Source organism: Trifolium pratense, linkage group LG7, assembly GCF_020283565.1.
Source record: "Trifolium pratense cultivar HEN17-A07 linkage group LG7, ARS_RC_1.1, whole genome shotgun sequence".
NCBI classification, from domain to species: domain Eukaryota; kingdom Viridiplantae; phylum Streptophyta; class Magnoliopsida; order Fabales; family Fabaceae; genus Trifolium; species Trifolium pratense.
The window spans coordinates 11,486,447-11,511,999 of record NC_060065.1 but is presented as its reverse complement, the minus strand read 5'-3'; the positions used below and the strand labels follow the sequence as shown (position 1 = coordinate 11,511,999).

Below are 25,553 nucleotides of genomic sequence, written 5' to 3'. Positions count from 1 at the left end.
TCAATCCCCGTCCCCACGGGGGAATATTTGTCTCTATCTCCATCCTCACAGATCCCCACGGTTTCCCGCAGAGATCCACAGATATCAAATATTAACAAAATTTCTATATTTTTCTGTCAAATTATGACAGTAGTGTGACGTTATTTTTTCTGTCTTGTTTAAAAAAAACAAATATTTTGCGTGTTTCTTTTTAAAAAAAATAAAAACAACACGTAATGCATTCATAACAAAAAAAACATTGCAAAATATTTCATAGCAATGTATGCATAATCATACAAAAGTTCATGACCAAAATATCTCAAAACTGTTGGTAAATATCCAACAAATTAGATTACTCCTCAATTACTTTTTTTTATAAAAAAAAATCAACATTTGATATATAATAATAATAATAATAATAATAATAATAATAATAATTATAATAATATAGTGTATATATGGACGGATTCGGGGAATCCGCGGGGATGGATGCTTCGTCCCCGATCCCCGCCCCGAAGTTCCTGCGAGGGGATTTGTGTCTCCATCCCCATCCCCACAGGGATAAAATTTTTGTTTTCGGAGCTCCGAACAGGGCAATTCCCGCGGGGATCCGCTCCACCAGATTCAAATTGACAACCCTACGTAAGGGTATAATAGACAAAATATAACCTTAAATTATCAAAACCACAAGTAATTTTAAAAAAATAATTTTTTTTAAAACGTGAAGTAATTTGAAACGGAGGTAGTAATATATAGTGTACAAGTCTTCCATTCCTTGGTGTAAAAAAAAAAAGTCTTCCTTTCTTTTTTTTTTTATTGGGAAAAGTGGTGAAGTATTCTTCTATTGCACAGTTAGCAATGCTTAGGGACTTGTCTAGCACAAAATGATGCACAAGTTAGCAATTATAATATAATTAACGAATACGAATTTTATAAATTCTATCGTTGAATTGAAAGTTTATATCATATAGATCATCCATGGAAATTTTGAAAAAAATTGAAAATCATTTGATGTATTAACGTTATTGATACTCATCAAGATTAACGGTATTCAATAAAAACTCATAAACCGTTAATTTTGATGAGCCTCAATAACATATCAAATGATTTATCAATTTCTTTCAAAATTTTCATAGATGATCTATATGGTATAAACTTTCAACACAACAATTAATTTTATAAAATTTACATTCGTTATAATATAATTAATAACTTGTGCGCCGTGCACCGCTTAATAGAAATGCCCTAATTTAGTACAACGGCCTGAGAACCGTTGTCTATAAAGGTATACTATTTATTTATGCACTAATAAAATGTCACCAATACATTATATTTAAGACGTAATACATTTTTTAGTACTATTGATGATTTTTATAAAGTCATTACACAATTTGCAACATGATAAATGTGCATTGACTTTTTTAAAAAAATATCAATAATAATTTAATTAAGAAGCGTAAATACTGTTTGAATACTAATCCTCCTTATACAAACACAAACATCAGGCATAGGAAGCCAAAAGTCAATATTTTACATCCTTTGCTCCCAAACTTCATGGATTATTTTCTTGGCCATCTTGTCCTTTAACAAACCGTTGCCAAAACCAATGTTTACCCCATATCACATACATTGACTCCAAAGGAATTCCCTTAGTCTCAGGCAAGAAAAATATGATAAAAATTGTCATCACAATACACCAACCAGCATAGAACAAGAAAGCTGCAAACTTAAAATGACATAACATTGTCAAGAATGTTTGTGATAACACAAACACTGTTATGAAATTTACAGCAATAGCTATGCTTTGTCCTGTGCTTCTTATATTTATTGGGAAAATTTCACTTGGAATTAGCCATGTTAAAGGACCCCATGACCAACCAAAACCAGCAGTGTAGAGACACAATAACACCAATACCAATATTGCATTGCCCTTTGATATGTCTTTTGTACCATGAACACCAGTAACTACTGCTAGCAGAATGGACACCGCAAGCTTCACTCACAATGTTTCACACAAATGATTTAATTAGTAAATGATACATATATACATAGAGAGTATAAATAATTAGATACTAGCTAGCTAGCTAGCTAGTAAGTCTTTTAATTAATTATTTTGCTTACCAAGCAAACAATCATGACAATTCCCCCTGTTATGAATAAGATTCTTCGACCAAATCGATCAACAGCACCAGTAGAGATAAGGATAGAAGCAAGGTTAACGGCTCCAAGTATAATGGCAGAAAGTAAAGCGGCATCGTGTCCCAAACCAACTGATTGAAAGAGGTTAGGTGAATAGAAAGCGACAATAGTAATCCCTGTAATTTGTTGGAAAAACGGAATTGTGAATGCCATGACCAAGTGAGGTCGATACTCTCTTTTGAATATGGCCTTAAAGGGCTCTTGTTTTACTGATTTTGCAATTTGTGTCCACTTAATAAGTTGTTCTAGTTCGGGTTCAATATCAACAGAGGATCCTCTAATTTTTTGTAAGGCTTTTTTGGCTTGCTCTATTTTACCACGTTCTACCAAGCTGCTAGGTGTGTCACTTATGAGAAAGGCGCCAATAGTCATAACAGCTGCAGGGGCAACTGCAAGTCCTAGAGAGAGTCTCCATCCCCATGTGTGTTTGGCGGTGCCATAGTTAATGCAACCTGCAGCAAGTACACCAACTCCTAGAAAGAATTGGAACCCCGTGCTGAAAGCGCCTCGCCATTTTGGTGGAGCTATTTCAGATAGGTACAGCGGTGCAGCCTTTTTCAATTGCAACTCATCGTTATACAATAGTAGATAATAATAAATAATAATAATAATCATCCTGTTTTTTAAGGAACAATTGAATTAAGAGCATCCACAATGGAGATACTCATTTTTGAGTACTTAACTGGGTCTCATGTGTACACATCACTCGTTTATAAAATTTTAATAATAGTACCTAATAAGTACACAATCCCTCCAACCCAACATCTCTTAAAAAGTTCTAAATAGGCCCTACCAATAACACATCTCACCAATAACTATACATCATTATAAATGATACCCACGAAAACAAAATATGTACTAATGCTTATTGTAAAACCAGTACCTATTAGGTACTCAAATGGATATTGCTCGAATAGTAATACTTAATAAGTACTATGAGTATCTAATAAGTACTACAACATTGGAGATAATCTTAATTACCGTATTTGACAAATTTAATGTATGTAATCAATATATGAACTAGATACATTGAATTCTCAATGAATCTAAAAAGTCAAATTTCTTTTATATTAAGGACTAGAGGGAGTGAGTTGCCATTCATTTTTCTCATTTTGACTTTTTTGGTTCCATAAGTACTTTTAGTTTAATTATTCCGTGTATTTTAAGCTATTGGGACAATGATGTACAAATATTTTTCAACGAGCAACCATCTTTGTATATCCGCAATTATGAACATCATTTTCACTGTTTATCAAAAAAATAACATCATTTTCTCTTTGGCCTGTCATCACATCACCATAATATCACATATATGATATCACTCTTTTTATATATCTCTCTCAAGGTGTAATTTAGATAGATTTAATTATATGCACCGATAGTGTAAAATAATTTTATACTGTCAACTAATACCAATCATGTTTTCCGCCACATCATCCCACTTGACCCCACTTTCTTGACATGACATTGTAAAATAATGGTTATTTATTAAACGATCGTGTAAAACTATTTTACACCGTCGGTGCATATCAATTAAACTCAATTTAGATAGATGGATATCAATAAAATATTATCCTTTTCCATATTTCATGGGGTGTATAAATAAATGATGCATTGATGAGTTTGTTTTAACTTTAAAAAAAATGATTTTTTTTCATATTTTTAAAATTGATTTTTATGTTAGTAAATATTATTTTAAATTGTCATGTGAGCTTAGCTTAGTTGGCAGGGACATGCATTTTATATGCAAGACTGGAGAATGGGGATCAAATCCAGGTCATCCCCTTATCCACCTTAAGTGTGAAATTTCTAACTATTGAGTTACTTGACCAAAAATAAAAATAAAAATTTATCTATTTATAAATTAAAAGAGTGATTTTAACAATATTCAATAACTAAAATATTCATGTTAGAAATTTTAACTTAATAAAAATCACAATTTTTAAAAAAAACTATCTCTAAAAAGTAATTTTTATAAAAAGCTATTTTAAATAGCTTCTTTTTTTAGAGTTCTTTTTTATTTTTAAAATTGATGATCCAAAATTTGTAACAAAATGATGAAATAATTAAAATAATATTTTAAGATTAACTATTTACACTAATTTTTTATTTGAAGCTTTAAAAAAAATTATTTGGTAAAAGACTTTTAATGCAAAAACAATACACTATAAAAGTAATTATTAAAAAAAATCTAAAACAACCCACTTGGGGTTGGTCTAGTGGTGTTAGCTTAGATCCTTGGAGTATGCTCCTCTCAAGGTCTCAAGTTTGATTTCCCATGGTGTCAATTTTCGTGGGCTAAATCTATGCAGAGCAAAAAAAAAACTCTGACTTTAAATGGGGCCCCGCAAATAGGCGGTGGGATTGGTCCTTGAATTAGTAGGTCCTATGACCGGATACCAAATTTTCAAAAAAATATTTAAAGCAAACGCACCCAAAAAAACTTTGGTTATAATCCCAAAAAAAAAACACTTTGGTTATAATATATAATTTTTTTTATCGAGTATGAAAACCCGTATAAATCTAATGGTGTGAGAGGATTCCTATTCACACTCTCTAACACGATCTTTTTAACATATTCTATTTTATTATTAAAATTTCCTAAGGATTCTATCAAGTAGTTTGTATCTCATTAGGGTTGGGAACAGGCCAGGCCAGACCTTGATAGACCTGAGTCTGGCCTACGATTTTTTTTTAGGCCTGAGCCTGACCTACGGCCTATCAAATGTTATTTATTTTGGCCTGGCCTGAGCCTTTTTAAAGCCTGACATGGCCTTGTAGCCTATTTAAAAGTCTGTGTTACATAAAAGTCTCTATATAGTCTTTTTAAATAGGCTAAACATGCCATAAAAGCCTATTTCACTTTTAAATTTTTATAATTTATTTAACATTAAGAAAAAGCTAATAAAATAATTAGAATAATAATTAAAAGTTAATAAAATAACAAATATGATTAAATAATAATATATTTTTTCTTTGGAAAAAAAAAATATAAATAATAATATTATATAAATAATAATAATTAAATATAAACAGGTCGGCCTATCAGGCTTTGTAGACTTTTTTAGAAGCATGAGCCTGACCTATTTATGTAAATAGGCTTTTTTAAAAGCCTAAGCCTGTCATTTTTAATAAACAGGCCAGACCAGGCCAGTCTTACACAGGCCAGGCCAAAGGCGCCTGTAGGCCGCCTGACCTATTCCCAACCCTATATCTCATATAGTAATTTATTGTGATCCAGAGTTATAAATTTTAACCAATTAAATAGTATGTGTTTGGAAAATATATGTTAAAGAGTATGTTATCATTATTCCTTTTAGGTGAGGCCTACTCAACATTTATTTATGTGTCTAAACTCCGGCCGTTTTGGCTCCGGTGGTTTGGAGATAAACTTCATCTGGGGTCGGTTTTATTGTTCACGTGTCGTCGGTTTCGCAGATCTGGATCGTAGATTTCTACTATGATGTTGTGATTCGTGACTGTAAATACGGGATTCGTGGGGGATGAGCGTGATTCATCGCCAACATTTGTTTGTTTATTAATGACAGTGGTTCACGCCACTGTCGACATTTGGCGGTAGTGGGTGTTCCTACTCTTTGATCTCTGAATATTTCCAGGTCTGTTGAGATCTGTAGGTTTCACGGATTTATGTTAACCGTTGCTGCCCTCTTATGTTTGTATCAATGTTACTGATTGATTTCAAAATGACTCTGATATCCCAATCGCTCTCTAGGGTTGATGTGCGGGACTGTTTGGCTCGAAAGAGTGTGCAATGCTTGTTGTGATTTATCGTAAGGGGCTGTTGGAACGTGAATCGGTCCATGTGGATGGTCGACTCATTTGCCTACTTTCAAACCTTGGTTGGGCTCGTAGACTATCACTATGCTCGTGATTGAGGATAATATGTTAGAATCAAATAAGTTGATTTAAATATTTGTATCACCCATTTTGGGTTGACATGCACTTTACTTGGTTAGGTTTTATGTCCCCGAGTTGATATTTATCTTGTACTTTTTTCTTTCTTTTTATTATATATTATTATGAGACTATGGTAGACGATGACGGTCTTTGATGTGCCTTAATTGGTATTTCTAAAGTTCCTTTGATACTCGCTATTCTCTTAACTTATAAAAAAATTCCACTTAATAAAATAAAAATAAATAAAATTTGTTATTAATTAAAATAGTAGTTCCTTTAGTCTCCCATTTAAAAAATTTAAAGATTAAAAAAACAATGAAATAGTTAATCAAAATCACCAAATTAAACATTAAAGCATCAATTAAAATTATTTTCATATCCACTAACTTACTTGATTAGTGAAACCAACCCCTAACCCAAGAAGAATACGACCCAAGATAAGCATAGGAATATTTTCAGAACCTCCGTTTATAGCACCACCAGCAACGAACACACAACCACCAATTATGATGACGTTTCTCCGACCGTATATCGTCGTGACTTTGCTAGCTATAAGTGATGACACTAACCCAGCTAGATACAGAGAAGACGTAAATAATGTCAACACTTGACTGTCATACACACAATACATGTTCACTTCGGCACCAGCTGCCTTTCTTAGAATGTCTGGAAAGAATTTTTGAAGAAATGGTACCATTGTTGTGACACCTCCTGAAATTTGACATTTTAACACACAGCTCTGAGAACAAATTTGCGACGATAATTTTTACTAATAAGATAACTCAAATATAAAGTTAATTACGTTCATAAATAATCATCTGAACTATATTGACGGAAGAGAGAATTAAGAACCTGAAATTCCGACGTCATATCCGAAAAGAAGGCCACCAGAAGCAGCAACAATACAGGTAATGATGATTGAGAGTGTTAACTTGCCACTAACATTGATAGGGGTATCTGGTGTTCTATCCACAGCGAATACTCCACCAGCCATTTTTTAACTCTGTTTTTGTGTATCTATTTCTTAGGTTCTTATGTCTGAAAATCTAAGTGAGTAGGGACACTCTTAATTAGAAATGGGGCACCTAATTTATAGGCTAAGGGGTTGCAAATACCATTAAATATGAAAACAGAGTAGGACGAATTTTCTTAGACACCACACCATCATGGGATAATCTTGTTAATTAATCATAGACACCACACCATCACACCAACTTGATTCCGTTAAGTTTGATTTAGTACTTGCTCGTTAATGTACGGTACGCTAGAATTAATTAATTGCTTATAAAAAAAAGAAAAAAAAATTAATTGATTTATACAGCACACGCACGCAATGCAAATGCATATGTCATAATTTATTTTTTGTGCGGCACATGATTGGAATTCTTCATTCATTTGTTGCTTTAGTAGCAAATTTTACACTAAATCATTTACAAGTGTAATTTCGGCGGACATAATTATAAGCAAAAAAAAAACTTTTTAGGTCTATTGAAAAAGTAATATATTCAGTCCATAATATAGATCGAATACACTACTTTTTCAATGAATCTAAAAAGTATTATTTGTTTATAATTGAGTCCGGAAGGAGTAACATATACTTAGTAATTAATACCAATTTAAAGTCTTGAATTCTTCTACGGTGCAAAAAAGTGTACGTAGAAGTCTTCTATTGCACAGTAATTGATGTTTATTAGATGACTATTCATTATGGAGCATTATGGGTTTAATTTAATGGCCAATGCTAGGGTGGGAGACCATGACATGTCTCTCACCGGTGCACCATATGATATGTGGATTGGATTGAATGTGTACATGATATTATGGTGTACTGTCAGTATTATATTATTTATTATTTTTTTTGAAAAAAAAAAGTTTTCAATTTTTCCGGATAAAATTTTTCTAATTTTTTTTGGAAAAAAAATTTCGGTTTTTTTTTCGAAAAAAAAAGTTCCAAATTTTTAAGGAAAAAAGTTTCGATTTTAGAAAAAAACAATTCCGGAGTCTTTGCTGAACAAAAAAGTTTTCGTTCTTTTTTCAAAAAAAAAAGTTTCGGATATTTTCCGAAAATAAAGTTTCCGATTTTTTTTCTGAAAAAGATCCAATATTTTATTCGGAAAAAAAGTTTCAAATATTTTCTATTTTTTTACTCTTTTTTGTATCGACAATAATTTTTAGGTGAACATTTCGAAACTATTTTTCCCAAAAAATCGGAAATTTTTTTTGGGAAAAATCTGAACTTTTTCCATAAAAAAACAAAAACTTTTTTTTTTTGAAAAATATCCGAAACTTTTTTCCCGAAAAAAGAACGGAAAATTTTTTTCCCAGAAAAACTCTGGAATTGCTTTTATGTGAAATCGAAATTTTTTCCCCCAAAAATCAGGAACTTTTTTTCCAAAAGAAAAAATCGAAAATTTTGTGCCCGAAAAAAAGATAGAAAACTTTTTTCCAGAAAAATTTAAAACTTTTTTTTTTCAAAAAAATATAAATAATATAATACTGACAGTACACCATAATATCATGTACACATTCAATCCAATCCACATATCATATGGTGCACCAGTGAGAGACATGTCATGGTCTCCCACCCTAGAATTGGCCTAATTGAATAATGTAGAATTTAAACTAGGTCAACTTTACTAATTGGTTGTGTATTTGAGAGTTATTAGAATCCAATTTTATTTATATTATGGCCAGATCAGAATGAGATACCTCCCATAGTGAAGCTTAAGGCAATTAGGGTCATATTAGATTTCTAGGATGATAGATCCCGTCAGGGAAGATGTATGCAAGCAAAACAGATTATGACTCCAACGCTCAAGTCAATATGTGATCACGAATGAGTGAAATGAAAAGTGATTGAATTATGTACTTTAGCATCAAAGTCTCGTCCTTATATTGAATTATAATCGTCGATAACAGCTGACATAGAAAAATAGGAACCATTGAACACATATCCAACGGTCCTACCAGCGTTGCATGGAAAATATTCACTTCAAGGGGTGCATAGGAGCAATGGTGTCTATTACTAATGGCTTATGCGAGAAGCTACCGGAATAAAGTAGGATTGGGCTAGACTCAAGTGTTTGGGCCACATGTAATGGGCTCTAGCGCAGTATGGAACAATTTCCCCCGAAGTCCTTGTTGTTTGAGTGTAAGAAGGAGTTGTATTTCCAAGATGCATTCTTGAGCCGTTGGACGGCTCATTTGGGCTTCCATGTCATTTGGTATGTTGATTCACTCCAGCTAAATGGTATAAAGCGGGAATTTCAATCATGAGAAAACTATTTGCCTTTTCAAACTCTTGAGACTCTTAATTAGTTTGTTCCTTCAACCACTGTTGTTTCTTTGATTTCTCTTTTTCATTGAATTATAGATGTTGCCTATGGTTTGTTTCCTTCTGTCATTGACGAGTATCGGTGGATCCTATATCGTTGTGTTTCCTCTTGTTTTGTTTACAAAGTTTGTAAATTCTCTCTTTAAATTATAAGGATTCGAGTACTCATTATACTCCTTTATAATTCATTGTATTGCTTATAAAAAAAATCAATCGGTTCAATTCAATTCAAATAAAAAATTATATTTATGCATGTGCCTCTACTATTTTTAAATTCAGATAATTCAAGTAAATCCATAAAATAATAAAAAATCAACTAAAGACATGTTGAAAAAGAAACAAATTTGAGTCATCTCTCAATGACTATTCCTTATAGTAGAATGAATCAAATATTTTGTACAGGTCAACTCGTGTGTCTATCAGTTGTGTTGCAACTTGCAAGAGCGACATAATACCCGGATTTATGATATTTCTGGGTTGTGTAATTTAAACAACTACTCCACTTCATTAAGAAACGGAGTGTAATCTATTCTTCAATTTTTATAAAATATTATTTAATTTTAAAAAAAAACTTATTTGAGGGATTAATTTTTATTTTTATACGTTAATTTTATTGACAAATTAATTTATTTAATTGTTCTATATAATTAATGTTTTTTGTCATACACTTACGGTCCGTTTGGCCTGACTTTTTTCCCTCTTATTTAGAGCTTATGCAATTTTTATATATTATTATAAGTTTGTCAAGGTAGTTTATGATAAAATAGCTTATAAAATTATAATTTTTACTAGTGTGAATTTATAAAATAATATAAAACTTAATTTATATTGCATAAGCTTAAAAAAAATTAGGCTAAACGAACCCTTAATTTGAAAGTCCAGTAATCTTAAAATGTATGTTTTAGTAGGGATGACAATTTGACACATACTCAGCGGGCACCCGCAAAAAATACCCATAACGGGTAGGGTAAAAACCCGCATTTTGGGTACGGGCATGAATATAGGTAATTACCCGCAAAAATGAACGGGTATGGGTGCGGGTATGGGTACCTGTACCCACCCCGCCCCATACCCGCATAATATATATATAATATATATAATTGTATAAATTACATATGTATATCAATTTTAAAAAATACAATACTATTAAACTATTACACATTTTTAATAAAAAAGTTTATTTATAACATAATACAAACACCATGTGAATATATCAACAAAAAAATTAACTTTAACATGAGGTTAGTAAAATTTTTTTTATAATTTTGATGAGTCAACATTAAAATCTTTTAAAAAAAATTAATTATATTAAAACGATATGATATTTTATAATTGATCGATTTATTTTTAGTAAAATTGCGGGTAACGGGTAAGGGTATGAGTATCTAGGTACCCATAGGGTATGGGGACGGGTACAAAGGTTGTTACCCACACGAGTATGAAGATGGGTACAAGTATTTTTTTAAACTGCGAGTATAAAGATGAGTACTATAGTACCCTACCCATACCCTACTTATTATCATCCCTACGTTTCAGTAAGATTTGTGGTTAGATGATACGAATTTGAGGCATCTCAAAATATAAATTATTAATGACGTTACTGTAGATATAAAACTTAAAGTCTTGAATTCAACGTAGCAAACTTTTGTTTACTTGTACGGGGGATGACGTTTATTTGTTTATTTTAAATCAGTTATTTTTATGCCCACTCTCCGAATATTAATTTTTTGGGTCTTTTTTTTTTTTTTTTTTTTTTTTTTTAGTTTTTATAAACTCAAAGGGATGGGTTTTTTATTTTTATTTTAATGTTGCAGCATGTTTAAATTTAGAGATTAAATTCAAAATTTTAACTTTTCAAAAAAGATAATCACGTTATTTCATCTAAGTGTTTTGAAGTACAAAAAGTGACCTCCTTTATCATAAAATAAAATAAAATAAATAAATTATCCAGAATTTTGGAACACCATTGATTATATTGCTCCATTTATTAGTAGTACCATCACCATCAGCTTACTTTCACTTATTGAAAAGAACCGGTAAAAGTGGTCATTTATTTTTAAACAATATTTTAATTTATTTTCTCAGTCAATATTTCGGCCTTGTTCTATTTGAATAACATATCTCGTAATCAAATCTTTTTGTTGTTTCGATTAAAAACTTAATTTTTTTTCTTACATGATTAGAAATTAATTTATCTAACAAGTTTCTAAGTTAAAAATTTAAAAAAGAAATAGTAGAAAGAATTTAGTCTTGAAAAATTAAAAAACTTAAACTTTAATTTGTTTTGAATGCATAATTTTTAAAAATATCCATAGTGAAATCTGAATCCGAAATTAGTTGATAGTAAAGGAAGAAGTCGTGTCCTGAATACTCAAAAGAAGGTTGGCAAGCTTTTTAATTTGAAGAAGCTCAAAGATGTTCGTTCGTCTTGAGCGGAACGATTTTGAGGATAATTATTTGAAAGCTCTCGATGTGGCTATTAGTGTTGGAGAGAGTAGCTATGACTATGAGAAGCCTCTTGATATATATGTGGAGTGGAGGCGGATCTTAAGGTGGATGCTGATTTTTGGATTTAGTCACTACTAGAAAACTCGGCTTTAGCGACCGATTTAGAGACCGATTTTGATGAAAATCGGTCTCTAAATCCATTAGCGACCGAAATAGCGACCAAATAAAATCGGCATCAATGACCCTGGTCGCTGATCAGTGGTGACCACCCCAGCGACCGATTTTGTAGCGACTGAATAGCGACCGGAATTAGCGATCGAAACAGTGACCGAAATCAGAGACTGGCTTAGAGACTGATTTTGCGACCGAAACAGTGACCGAAATCAGAGACTGGCTTATGCATATTAACTATTGCCCATAACGGGTGTGGTTATGGTGCATAAGCCCAAACTTATGCACCATGTATAAACTTGCTTCCTACACCCATCATATTTGCTTCCTACACCAAAAGTCAACCAAAGGTCAGCCCAAGCCCAAAATTAGGCAATCCATTACTCGCGCGCCCCCCATATACTATCCCATTACTTGCGCCCCCCTTTTGCTTAGCGCACCCCCCAATTTTTTTTCCTTTTTCTCCTAGATTTCTTGTGAGCCCCCCAATTTTTTTTCCTCTCCTAGATTTCTAGCGCGCCCCCAATTTTTTTCCCTCCTCCAAACTTCTAGCGCACCCCCCCAAATTTCTAGCGTGCCCCCCATTTCCAATTAAATAATAACTTTTGTTCCTTTGAAGTATATATTATAAAAATCCATTTTTAATTAATTTTCGTCATACACCCCCTCGAAGCCCAACATAATAACGAATGGTTCATGTATATATAAAGCATACTTGTCAAACATACAATTTAATTTTAAGTTTTATCAATCATAATCACAATATAAATAAAATTTCATACATTAATTATATATATATATATATATATATATATATATATATATATATATATATATATATATATATATATATATATATATATATATATATCGATTTTTCTTTACAATAAAAAAATGATCGAATCCAATATCTCATGCATACTATCCAATTTTTTTTCAACTAAACTAACCCTAATTGCTTTATATGATTTTTTGCTTTATGTAGCATGGTTTTGTAAAATGGTTATGTGATGTTTTACTTAATAACAATGGTTTCAATGTATAACATCTTGGCACTAATGCACATATGAAACCATTTAACTAAAATAATGGTTTCAGTGTATAACGCTATGAAACCATTTAACTAGACTAATGGTTTCAGTGTATAACATCTTGAAACCAAATAACAAGACTAATGGTTTCAGTGTATAACGCTATGAAACCATTTAACTAGAATAATGGTTTCAGTGTATAACAGTATGAAACCATTTAACTAGACAAATGGTTTTAGTGTATAACATCTTGAAACCAATTAAAAGGACTAATGGTTTCAATGTATAACATCTTGACACTAATGCTCATATAAAATCATTTAACTATAATAATGGTTTCAGTGTATAACAGTATCAAACCATTTAACTCGACAAATGGTTTCAGTGTATAACATCTTGAAACCAATTAACAAGACTAATGGTTTCAGTGTATAACATCTTGACACTAATGCTCATATAAAACCATTTAACTATAATAATGGTTTCGGTGTATAACGCCATGAAACCATTTAACTAGACTAATGATTTCAGTGTATAACGGTATGAAACCATTTTTGCTGTGGAATGGTTTCAAAGAGTTGTTCTCCAAAAACATATTTAACCCTTAATAAAAATTGTGAAATAAATTTAAATTTTTAAGACGATATAAAACCGAAGAGAGTGAGGTATCCCCAACAGTTCCAAATAATTCAAAATACCCTAAATAAAATTTTGGGAAAATTTTATTAATATCTTATATTTATAAAAGCATATTTACCTCATTTAATTAACTAAAAATAGTTCCAGGTCTCAGAAAAATACCAAACTGGTCCCAAAATTCTCAGAAAATTATTTACTATTTTTATGTAAAAATAATAAAAAAATTTGGAGTCTCCTTGGCACCGCACGCGCCGCCAGCGAGAGTGGGTGTGGACGCGCGTCACTGTTCATCATCTTCCTCACCCATTTTCTATTGAAACGGGTCACGACGACCCGGTTCGTCGACCCGGTTCGTTCTCCCTCAATAATCAACGAAACTCGACGTTCTTTATACCGTTTTGATCGTCGTTCAATTTTATGAATGTTTCCGGTATTAATTTTTGAAATCGGTGATCGAATCGCATGTAAAATGTGGCCGAAATTGAGCAAGCAAAAATATAAAGTTATTTAGTTATGATTATTACATGTGTAAAATCATCTGATGGCTGTGAATGACTTATGCACCATACATAAGAAAAGGCTTATGCATATTAACTATTGCCCATCTAAATTATTATTTATATAAGTCTCGTCCTACTATATTACACTAGTGTGATCTTTCAAGCATTTATTTTGGTATAAATTTTCACAAAACCTATAATGATACCTAGTAGAACCAACAATTATCATGTTTTGATTTGCTTCAAATAACTTTACAAGAATTAAGTGATCATAGCATCATGGAAGATTGTTCTTGTCAACTTCTTCTTTAACAAACCGCTTCCAAAACCAATGTTTGCCCCATATGATGTACATTGACTCCAAAGCAATTCCTTTGGTCTCAGGTAAGAAGAAAATAATAAATAGAGTCATCACTGCAACCCAAAATGCATAGAACAAGAAAGCACCAAACTTAAAGTGACAAAACATTGTCAAGAATGTTTGTGATAACACAAACAAGCATATGAATTGCACACCAACAGCTATGCTTTGTCCAGTTGTTCTGATTTTTAATGGGAAAATTTCACTTGGAATTAGCCAGGCAAGTGGGCCCCAAGAAGAAGCAAAACCAGCAGTGTAGAAACATAGTAACACCAATACCAATATTGCATTTGCCTTTGATATGTCCTTTGTACCATCAACACCAGTCACCAAAGCTAACAATGCAGAAACTGCAATCTTTGAAATTGGAAACAGCAATTAAAATTATTAGAACAAATACTATCCATATAATATAATTACTACTAAAAAAGTTGATGTAGAGGACAAAATAATATAATACTTGAATAATTTGCTTACCAGACAAATCAACATTAGAATTCCACCCAAAATGAACAAGAATCTTCGACCAAACCGATCAACAAAAGCAGTGGAGACTAGTATAGAGGCGAGGTTGACTAGTCCAAGAATTATGGCAGAAAGTAAAGCACCATTGTTTCCCAAACCAACAGATTGAAAGAGGTTAGGTGCGTAGAAAGCAACAATGTTGATCCCCGTAAGTTGTTGGAAAAATGGAATTGCAAATGCCATAATCAATTGAGGTCGATATTGTCTCTCAAATATGGTCATAAATGACTCTTGTTGTACTGATTTTGCAATTTGTGTCCACTTAGTCAGTTCTTCTAACTCGGGTTCAATATCGATGGAGGATCCTCTGATTTTCTGCAATGATTTTCTGGCTTGGTCTATATGTCCACGCTCAACCAAGCTGCTAGGTGTGTCAGTTATAAGGAAGGCTCCAATTGTCATCACAGCTGCAGGCACCACTGCTAGTCCAAGAGAGAGTCGCCATCCCCACGTGTGCTTGGCAGTGGCATAATTTATGCAATTTGCTGCCACCACACCAATTCCGATAAAGAATTCATAGCCTGTGTTGAAACCACCTCGCCATTTGGGTGGAGCGATTTCTGAAAGGTATAGTGGAGTCGCCTTTTCCAAAAGTATTATTATATAATTAGCAGGCAAAAATTATTTTTAAAAAAAGTTTTTAAAGGTAAAAGATATGATATGAGCATAAGTTTAAATGAAGGATTAGCATTAAAATTTGGACATGTCTCAGTGACCATAACACAACACAACTATATTTTATCACAATTCTCTATAACAATAAGAATCAAGATACAAATACAATTGCTATTTAAAATTGCGGTTAATTAGGATCTAAAAAAAAGGGGAAATAACCATTGGTATTTTAAAAATATGTATAATCGTGTATATCGACTTACTTGAGAAGTAAATCCAACCCCAAAACCAAGAAGGATACGACCAAAGATGAGCATGGCAATATTTTCAGAACCACCATTGATTGCAGCACCAACAAGAAAGATAGCACCACCTAGCATTATGGTGTTTCTTCGTCCCATAGTTGCAGTGACTTTGCTAGCTGCGAGTGATGACACTAATGCAGCTAGATACAAAGAAGACGTAAATAATGTCAACATTTGACTGTCATATATACAATACATGTCTTTTTCAGTACGAGCTGCATTTTTCAGAATGTCTGGGAAGAACTTTTTGAGAAATGGTACCATTGTTGTCACACCTCCTGAAAATTTCATAATATTTTTCATTAGTAAGAGGGGTTAGATTTTTTTAATTTGATACAAAAAAAAAGGAAAAAGAACCTGAAATCCCAACATCATATCCAAAAATGAGTCCACTGGATGCAGCAACGATACAAGTAATGAAAACTGAGAGTGTTATCTTTCCATCAAAGCCATTGGAAGGTGCATCAATGGCGAATCCTCCACCAGCCATTTTGAACTTTGTCCTGTTTCTTTGTGGATCTGATTTCTAATTAATAGCTCTGCTTGCTTACCAATTACTACATACTAGTATGTAATATGTATATAGCTCAATGGACTACTAAGAGTTTTTGCTGCCGAAAGATAATAACTACCTTGACCAAATTTACTCAGTAATTTTTTTGACTAAATTTATTCTTACGGTAACTAATTCTTGTCACAGACACGTGACACCGGTGTTTAAGATTCTGATCAAGAATAATTTTTAGTAACATATATTTAGTAACAAAATAAAATTTACTTGATTATTCTTGATCAGACTATACTTACCTCTAAAGTTAGAAGTGTTAAACATAATGTGTTAAAAAAATGTGTCGCCGCCATCAAGATTTTTTTTTTGAAATAAGAATTTAGAATGAGATGTAACATTTCAATCCAAAACAAAAAAAAAATTAAATAAAATTCTAACTTTAGAGCTAACACATTTTTAATAAAATTTTAAAAATAATCAAGAATAAGTATATATGCTCTTAAAAAATTTATTAACCATTTAAGCTCAATCACTTGATTATTTTTAACATTCACTTTTTGTTGATTGAAATTCAAAATAAAATTCATTATTTTATTAAAAATGGTAAATTAATTAGGTTAACCTTCGAACTATTTTTTAGTAGTCATCCATCAAATGATTATTATATGCAGCTTACCGTTGCTAAAACTATTTAGTAACATATATTTTATCTATCATCGCGAATATACTTCAGTTGATAGTGATATTACTATTTGTCGGGGATGTGGCTCAAATTTTGGACACACTACGTATTCAACTTAGGAAAAATTTAGCTGTACATAGATTTATTCAAACTAGTCCCACACCCGTGCGATGCACGGGTGTTAAGCGGTATTTTATATTATAATGTTGAAAAATCATTCGTATAAATTGAAACAATAAGTATTATGAAAATTATAATAATAACATCAATAAAAACAAAATAATAATAATAATAATAATAAAGTGATGTTCCTTAAAAAAAAAAATAAAGTGATGTAAATATAAGATAGATATTAAAGATGTGTTTATACATTTCGAAAAGATTACAATGGATCCTATTGCATCTACCAAAATAAGTTGGTAATCTATAAATTGTCATGTCACTATGAAAACGGTTTATGGTCATACTCATACACTGTGGTTAGATTAGTGGTTGCACAACTATCTAGGAATTATATATATCGATGCTTATATATTTAAAAAACTTATTTATACATCAGATTTGAAGTTACTTTGGTATCTTCTTCATTAACATTGATTAGCAATATCTTTAACTCATTCTTCAAAATAACTATGGAAATGACAGCATATAATTGACCATGGAAAACAATCGATGTTGAAACATAAGTTTTTATTTATATTATAAATCTCATTGGAGGATTCTGAGTTGGATAAACTACTTTATTATCTCTTACCAAAAAACTACTGTATTATCGAATTTGACATTTATATTAATTTGAAACTTATTGGAGCAAAAATAAACCAACTTAACTCATACTCAAATATCGAATATGATAAAAATCATACAGGGCATAACAACCATTAGTAAACTTTATTTTATCTATTTTTTTTACTAACATTAGAAAGTAGTCTTGACAATCGACCAACTCCTTATATTTACAAAGATTGGACAAAAGATTATTAGCAAAAACATTAACCTTTTTGAAAAAAAGACAATAAAATACAGAAAATAATAAAATGAACAAAAAAATGTAAATGAATAATAACCCAAAATAATAATAATAATAATAATAATAATAATTACAATTAGTACCCCACATTAAATGAATGTAAGTGGATGATATGGCTAAATGAAAAGTTTTCATTGGTTTGTGGATTAGGGTTTAGATAGACAATTCCACAACTATCTAGGATTTATATATATAGATGTTGCTAAATTTATATAATAACATATTTCCTTGATTTAATAATATTTTCCTGATGTTTCTGCTGCAAGTATCTGAGTTATTTACAATTATGAGCTAATTAACGGTAATTACCTAACATATTTTTCCAAAGCAATCAACAAGACCAGTCTACGATATTTATGATTTTATGTGAACAGCAACTATAGCTAGCCCGTGGTGACTTTATTTGTTCGTTGTTTATTCATCACTTAAAAGGAAAATGAAAGCTCCCTCTTGTTTGCCTTGACGTATGGAGGGAGTATTATTAAATATAATTCCAAGAATGTGTGCTATGCCTATGATTAATTGGGACCAAGGTATAGACTCCTCAATTTGGAAATTAGATTTTCTCCTTTTCTTGATATTCATCAAATTAATCGTTTTTTTACATGTGAACTACCCGTCGTTATAGCACTCAACATCGAACTGTCTGAGAAATTTGAGTATTCAATTTACTCTAACTCTAACATAATCGACTCTCTAATATGCGACTCAATCACACTATCTCCAACTCTAATACTCCCTTGTTAATGTATGAAACTTGCCTTCAGATTTCTTTATTTCCTTTTACAACTAGTTGCTAATGTAATTCTACCTCTTATCATTTTTATAAAAGACATATGAGAGATAAAAGTTAATGTTTTAGTCCCTATTATGGAATAAATATATAAAATTTTGTTGACTCATATGTCTCTTATAGAAAAAGGAACAGAATGACTCATACTTTTCCTCATCAGCCTCAAAACGGTTGGCCCTCGTCTTTAGTTTTCTTTTCACGCCTCCTTTCTACATTTCCATTATAGATTTAGATTTTCTACTATCAAAATTTTCATATAAAATTTGGCCCATATTTTCATGGGTCGCATGCAGCCTTAATTAATTATTACTTCCAGCACCATCTGAATTAAATCCGAATGATTCCTCCCTAAATTTTCTCCGCTACTTCTCACGAAAATATCGATCTATTTTCACTTGTCCTTGTTTGTCACTTTTCTAATTAAAATTCTTAGCTGTTAGAATTATTATAGTTTTTTTTTTATATGAAATTAGACATTATCGATTTCAAAAAAAAGTTAGTTTTTTTTTTACATGAAATTAGACATTATAGATTTAAAAAAAAAAAACCTATGTAATTTTATTTTTTTTATCAGCCACCAAAAAAACAAAAATCTTTAAGAAAAAAAACTATTGATTTCTTTTTTTTAAGCAAAAAAAAGTTATTTATTAGGAAGTTTCTTAACCTAATTTTTAAAAAAAAATTCAATGTTCAACATGGGTTGACTCCTTCGTCAAGTTTGCTTGGCAGTGAGTTGTTTTCACCTTTTAAGTTTTTTTTTGAACCAAACAAACTTACTGCATTTCATTAATTATCAAAAGCTCAATACATGAAGGAATAATCTCAAATCTATGGAAACTAGTCCAGGAATTGGCCGCCCTAGCTAAAGTGTGAGCAACCGAATTCACTTGTCTCCTAATAAACTTAACTTCAAAGTTCACACATGATAACATAACAAGAATAATTTCATTAACGATTGAAAGAAACTCTGAATTGCCTCGCCGTTTGGTACGAATAGCATCAACCAACACTTGAGAGTCACTTTCAAACTGGACGCTTTCAAAACCTCTATTCTTAGCTTCATTCATAGCTTGCAATAGTGCCCATGCTTCACCCTCCTCTGTTGATAAAGTCATTTGTTGCCACTGCGTAATTCCAGCCATAAACGCACCAGAATTATTACGAAAACAAGCACCCATTGCGGTCCTACCTTCACCGACAAAAAATGCTGCATCTACATTGCACTTTAACCATCCTATGCGAGGCTTTTCCCACCGAATGGTGCTGGCAAGCGGGACATCATGATCATCGTTACCTCGCAATTTATGGACGGCAATCCACTCGTTCCACTGCTCAAACGCAGTCCGGCCAACTTGGATTGGGCTTCTAACATTATCGTTCCAAATTTTATCATTCCGGTTATGCCATATACTCCATAACAACATAGCCACTCTACCTATAATAGCGTAATCCTCATTCCGACACAAGGCAAACATTCTATCTGCCGCACTACCTTGCTGACAAGCTGCGGAACCCAAGACAGCTGATAGTCCAGCTGCTTGCCAACTAGATTGAGCAGAAGCGCAGGTGAAAAAAGCGTGTACATCATCTTCTACCTCATCTTCACATAATGGACAATGAACATCACAATCAACATGACGTTCTAATAACCGACGCCTCGTTGGAATACATCCCCTACATAACCGCCAAAGAAGATGACGCGCTTTATGTGGAGCATGTGCTTTCCATATTTCTTTCCAATTGCCGTTCACATGGTATTTATCATTACGGAAAATACACTTCATAGCAAGCTTGTACCCGGATTTGACAGAGTAACACCCATTTCGTTCCTCCTCCCAAACCATTTTATCCACATAAACTGACCCAATGAGAGGTGTTGCAATAATCCTCTCTGCCACCTGGACTGGGAATAACATACGAATTTTAGTCACATTCCAAGCTTTATAATTATCTATCATTAGGTCCCTAACAAATAAGTTATACATTCCTTCAGGTTGAGGCGAAGAAATCCAGCGTTCTCCATTCCCACGTAACCAAGGATCCGACATGACGTGTATCTTGTCACCACTACCAATCCTCCACCGACACCCAAGTAAAAGAACCTGTCTAGCTTTCCAGATACTACGCCATGCAAAACTAGGATTATAGCCCAAGGACGCCTCCAACAAAGTAGATCGTGGAAAATACCTTGCTTTAATAAGCCTAGCCACCAATGTATCTGGATTTTGTAAAATTTTCCATGCTTGTTTTGCTACCATAGCCATATTAAAGGCTTCAAAATTCCGAAAACCCAAACCCCCTTTATCTTTGGGGCAAGCAAGTCTCTCCCATGCTAACCAATGAATACCTTTACTATTACCATTACCACCTCCCCACCAAAAGGCATTTATCATTTTTTCAATATCATCAATAAAAGAAGAAGGGAGGATAAACAAACTCATAACATAAGCTGGGATGGCTTGAAGCACTGACTTTATCATAATCTCTTTTCCAGCTTTCGATAAGGCTCGTCCTCGCCATGAATTTATCCTCTTCCAGATACGGTCTTTAATATAGGAAAAAATTGCCTTCTTACTTCTACCTACCATAGACGGTAGGCCGAGATAAATACCTGTTCCCAACACATGTCGCACACCAAGTATACCGGCTAAATCAGCTTGAGCCGCCTGTGACATATTGCGACTAATGAACACCTCAGACTTAGACAGGTTAATTTCCTGACCCGAGGCCTGTTCATAAGTTTGTAGAATACTTAAGAGTTGGGTCACCTCAGCAACATTAGCTCTGCAAAATAAAAAACAGTCATCTGCAAACAAGAGATGAGACACTTCCGGGGCGCCTCGACAAATTCGCACACCATGAATGTCTCCTTGTCTAACAGCTTGGTGTATTAGAGCGGTCAGTCCTTCCGCCACAAGAATAAATAAATAAGGGGACAATGGGTCTCCCTGCCGTAATCCTCTTCCCGGAGTAATAGGACCAACCTTGTCAAAATTCATAAGCACTGAATAGTTAACAGAACTCACACACATCATCATCCATTGTATCCACTTCTCTCCAAACCCCATTTTGACTAACATACCACGAAGGAAACCCCAATCCACCTTGTCATAAGCCTTACTAATATCAATTTTTAATGCTAACTCACCTCTATATCCTCTAGTCTTTCTCTTCATAGCATGTATAACTTCAATAGCAATAAGGGCATTATCAAGGATCGACCGACCTTCGACAAAAGCTGACTGCTCCTGGGAAACACATTTATCCAGACAAAGCTTCAACCTATTAGCAAGCACTTTAGAAACTATCTTGTAGAGGACATTACACAGAGAAATAGGTCTCAAATCTTTCATCGAAGTAGGATTATCACATTTAGGGATGAGACAAATATTAGTTTCATTAAGGCTAGAAGGAAAATACCCCCTATCTAACCAGGAAGATGCAGCTACAAAGATATCGTCTCCGCAATGTTCCCAGAACCTTTGGTAGAAAGCTGGGTTGAAACCATCAGGACCTGGGGATTTATCCGGATGCATCTGAAATAAAGCTTGTTGTAATTCAATTTTGGTCAGGGGTGCCATAAGTAAATGATTATCCTCCTCTGTCACCCTTTGCTGGATAAGATTAAGCACGGGTTCATGAATGCCGCTTATATGTCTGAAGAGAGCATTAAAATAGTTCTTAGCTACCCGGCACAAATCCTCTTGAGTATGGACTGCAGTACCTGCTTCATCCATGAGTTTGGTAATCTTTTTTTTCTTACTACGAACTGAAGCGGACATATGAAAAAATCGAGTATTCAAGTCACCTTCTTGAAGCCAATGCATCTTGGCTCGCTGCTTCCAGTACCCTTCCTCCTGAACCAGTAAAGTAGCATGCTTATCAGAACATTCCTGAAACCTCTTACTCTCTTCCTCCCCCTGATTATCCCTCAACGCCTCCATCTCCCGGACACATTCTGCTATCTCTTGTTTAAACTTCACTCTTTTCCTTTTGCCCCACCTTTGTAACTTGTTAGCACACCGAGCAACACGATCAACTAATAATTAGATCAGATTTTCAATTTTCATTTATACCGTAGCTATTATTTTTCAAATAATAATTAGACATTAATGATAATTGAAACAATTTGAAGTATACTGTAATCAAATCATTTTAGCCCATATTTATAGTCACAATTAGAATCAAATCGAAAAAAATATATATTGATGTAAAAATTCTTTGTGCATCACAGTTATATATATTATCAAAGAATATATCACTCATACTAACACCTTTTACAATATTCACGTAAAAAAAATTATTTTCACATTTCAATGGCTCATGTTAAGAGCTTTGTCACACTTGCACTTAATTTACTCAGAGGTGTGTATCAATTTTCGTTTTGTGTCGTGATTTATCATCTTTATTTCTGAAATCGATATTGTTTTTAAAAAATTTTGCTAACTTTATTTTTTAATATATATATTAAAACAAGTCATTTGAATGTCAATCCTTTATTTGATCGGGAGAAGTTGGTTAATGATTTACATGTTAGATATCGGACCTACTGCGTTGAGTTTTGCGTAACCGAAGTTACTACAGTTCTTAATTTTTTATTAGATTTTTTTTTACTATAATTCTCAATGTTGTTCGATTCTAAATTTTATTGTGTGTTATTTTTATAGGGTGCAGTGATGCTATCGAAAATGTTTTATGCTGATTTTCAAGATGAAATTAACCGTTTTGCAAAATTGGTTGATCCGTTTGGGAATCAATTTGAAGTATTAGTCGAAAAAATTAACAACAATATATATTTAACACATGATTGGTATGCTTTAAAAGATTTTTACAATATTGGACCTACGGGGGTTTGGGTTACAATTTGGTATAATTTTACGCGATAGGTTTCGTGCAGTTATAGATCCACCAAAATTTGAACCTCCTATGAAATTCAAAATAGATAAATCACGTGTTGAGTCTGACTTTGTAGCTGGTCTCTCAGAAGATACGGATCTACTGTCGTATACTCATGAAATTGGTGTTGATGACATCACTTTCGAGAAAAAATTAACTGCTTATGACATTACAATAGGGTTTTTGGCAAGTTTTATAACAATGTATTTTATGATACAATGTGTTACATAAATATATTTACTCACACAAATTTTATGTTTTTATTTTCTTAAATGGTACCGTATGAAGAGTTTGGTGAGAAAGCTTTTAAGAAGAAAATGACTACACTTGAGATTGTTGATGATCGTGGCAATATATGGAATTGTATTCTCATATGTGGTTCTTTTCCATACAAGCATTATAAAATTAGTGGCAACTGGAAAAGATTGGTGGCGACAAGGAGAATTGCTATCGGTATTTTCGCATGGTCAGTTATATGTTGTTGTGTCAAGAGTCACATCGAGAAATGATTTGAAGATTTTAATCGTTGATGATAACGACAATCTTACAAATACCACATCAAATGTCGTTTATAAAGAAATTTTTCATAATTTGTAGGATTGTTTGTACTTTCATATTTATGTAAGTTGGTGGAAATAAATTAGACAATAAATAATTTTGATTTATACACGTATGAATTACTTTATTTATTAGTCAAAATAAATATAATATAATTGATCTACAATTTTTGACCCGTGCGAACGCACGGGCATGGTGACTAGTTTACAATTATGAGCTAATTAACGGTAACAGCACTAATATTTACCTAACATATTTTTCCAAAGCAATCAACAAGACCAGTCTACGATATTTATGATTTTATGTGAACAGCAACTATAGCTAGCCCGTGGTGACTTTATTTGTTCGTTGTTTATGCATCACTTAAAAGGAAAATGAAAGCTCCCTCTTGTTTGCCTTGACGTATGGAGGGAGTATTATTAAATATAATTCCAAGAATGTGTGCTATGCCTATGATTAATTGGGACCAAGGTATAGACTCCTCAATTTGGAAATTAGATTTTCTCCTTTTCTTGATATTCATCAAATTAATCGTTTTTTTACGTGTAAACTACCCGTCGTTATAGCACTCAACATCGAACTGTCTGAGAAATTTGAGTATTCAATTTACTCTAACTCTAACATAATCGACTCTCTAATATGCGACTCAATCACACTATCTCCAACTCTAATACTCCCCCTTGTTAATGTATGAGACTTGCCTTCAGATTTCTTTATTCCCTTTTACAACTAGTTGCTAATGTAATTCTACCTCTTGTTATTTTTATAAAAGACATACGAGAGATAAAAGTTAATATTTTAGTCTCTATTATGGAGTAAATATATAAAATTTTGTTGACTCATATGTCTCTTATAGAAAAAGGAACGGAATGACTCATACTTTTCCTCATAGCCTCAAAACGGTTGGCCCTCATCTTTAGTTTTCTTTTCACGCCTCCTTTTCTACATTTCCATTTTAGATTTAGATTTTCTATTATCCAAATTAGGCACATCAAAATTTTCATATAAAATTTGGCCCATATTTTCATGGGTCGCATGCAGCCTTAATTAATAATTATTAC

At 32.6% G+C, this 25,553-nt stretch overlaps 2 protein-coding genes across 2 annotated transcripts; both read right to left on the bottom strand.

The window, feature by feature from the left end:
- Nucleotides 1-1,311: 1,311 nt before the first annotated feature.
- LOC123896978 (sugar transport protein 5-like) lies at nt 1,312-7,237 on the bottom strand. The gene is made up of 4 exons (XM_045947451.1): nt 6,949-7,237; nt 6,488-6,807; nt 2,101-2,730; nt 1,312-1,972 (listed from the first exon to the last, which is right to left on the bottom strand). The coding sequence occupies exons 1-4, from the start codon at nt 7,088-7,090 to the stop codon at nt 1,532-1,534; spliced, it is 1,533 nt and encodes a 510-aa protein (XP_045803407.1). The 5' UTR covers nt 7,091-7,237; the 3' UTR covers nt 1,312-1,531.
- Nucleotides 7,238-14,200: 6,963 nt separating this feature from the next.
- LOC123896977 (sugar transport protein 5-like) lies at nt 14,201-16,522 on the bottom strand. Its single transcript, XM_045947449.1, has 4 exons — nt 16,383-16,522; nt 15,984-16,303; nt 15,058-15,687; nt 14,201-14,937 (listed from the first exon to the last, which is right to left on the bottom strand). Exons 1-4 carry the CDS (start codon nt 16,513-16,515, stop codon nt 14,497-14,499), a joined length of 1,524 nt encoding a protein of 507 aa, XP_045803405.1. The 5' UTR covers nt 16,516-16,522; the 3' UTR covers nt 14,201-14,496.
- Between the last annotated feature and the right edge of the window lie 9,031 nt (nt 16,523-25,553).

Coding starts and splice junctions, on each gene's coding strand:
- LOC123896978 (XM_045947451.1), bottom strand. CDS start 7,090: ATGGCTGGTGGAGTATTCGCTGTGGATAGAACACCAGATACCCCTATC. Junction 2,731..6,487: donor GGGTTGGTTTCACTAATCAA/GTAAGTTAGTGG, acceptor CAATTGAAAAAG/GCTGCACCGCTGTACCTATC. Junction 1,973..2,100: donor TTGTCATGATTGTTTGCTTG/GTAAGCAAAATA, acceptor TTGTGAGTGAAG/CTTGCGGTGTCCATTCTGCT.
- LOC123896977 (XM_045947449.1), bottom strand. CDS start 16,515: ATGGCTGGTGGAGGATTCGCCATTGATGCACCTTCCAATGGCTTTGAT. Junction 15,688..15,983: donor GGGTTGGATTTACTTCTCAA/GTAAGTCGATAT, acceptor CTTTTGGAAAAG/GCGACTCCACTATACCTTTC. Junction 14,938..15,057: donor TTCTAATGTTGATTTGTCTG/GTAAGCAAATTA, acceptor CCAATTTCAAAG/ATTGCAGTTTCTGCATTGTT.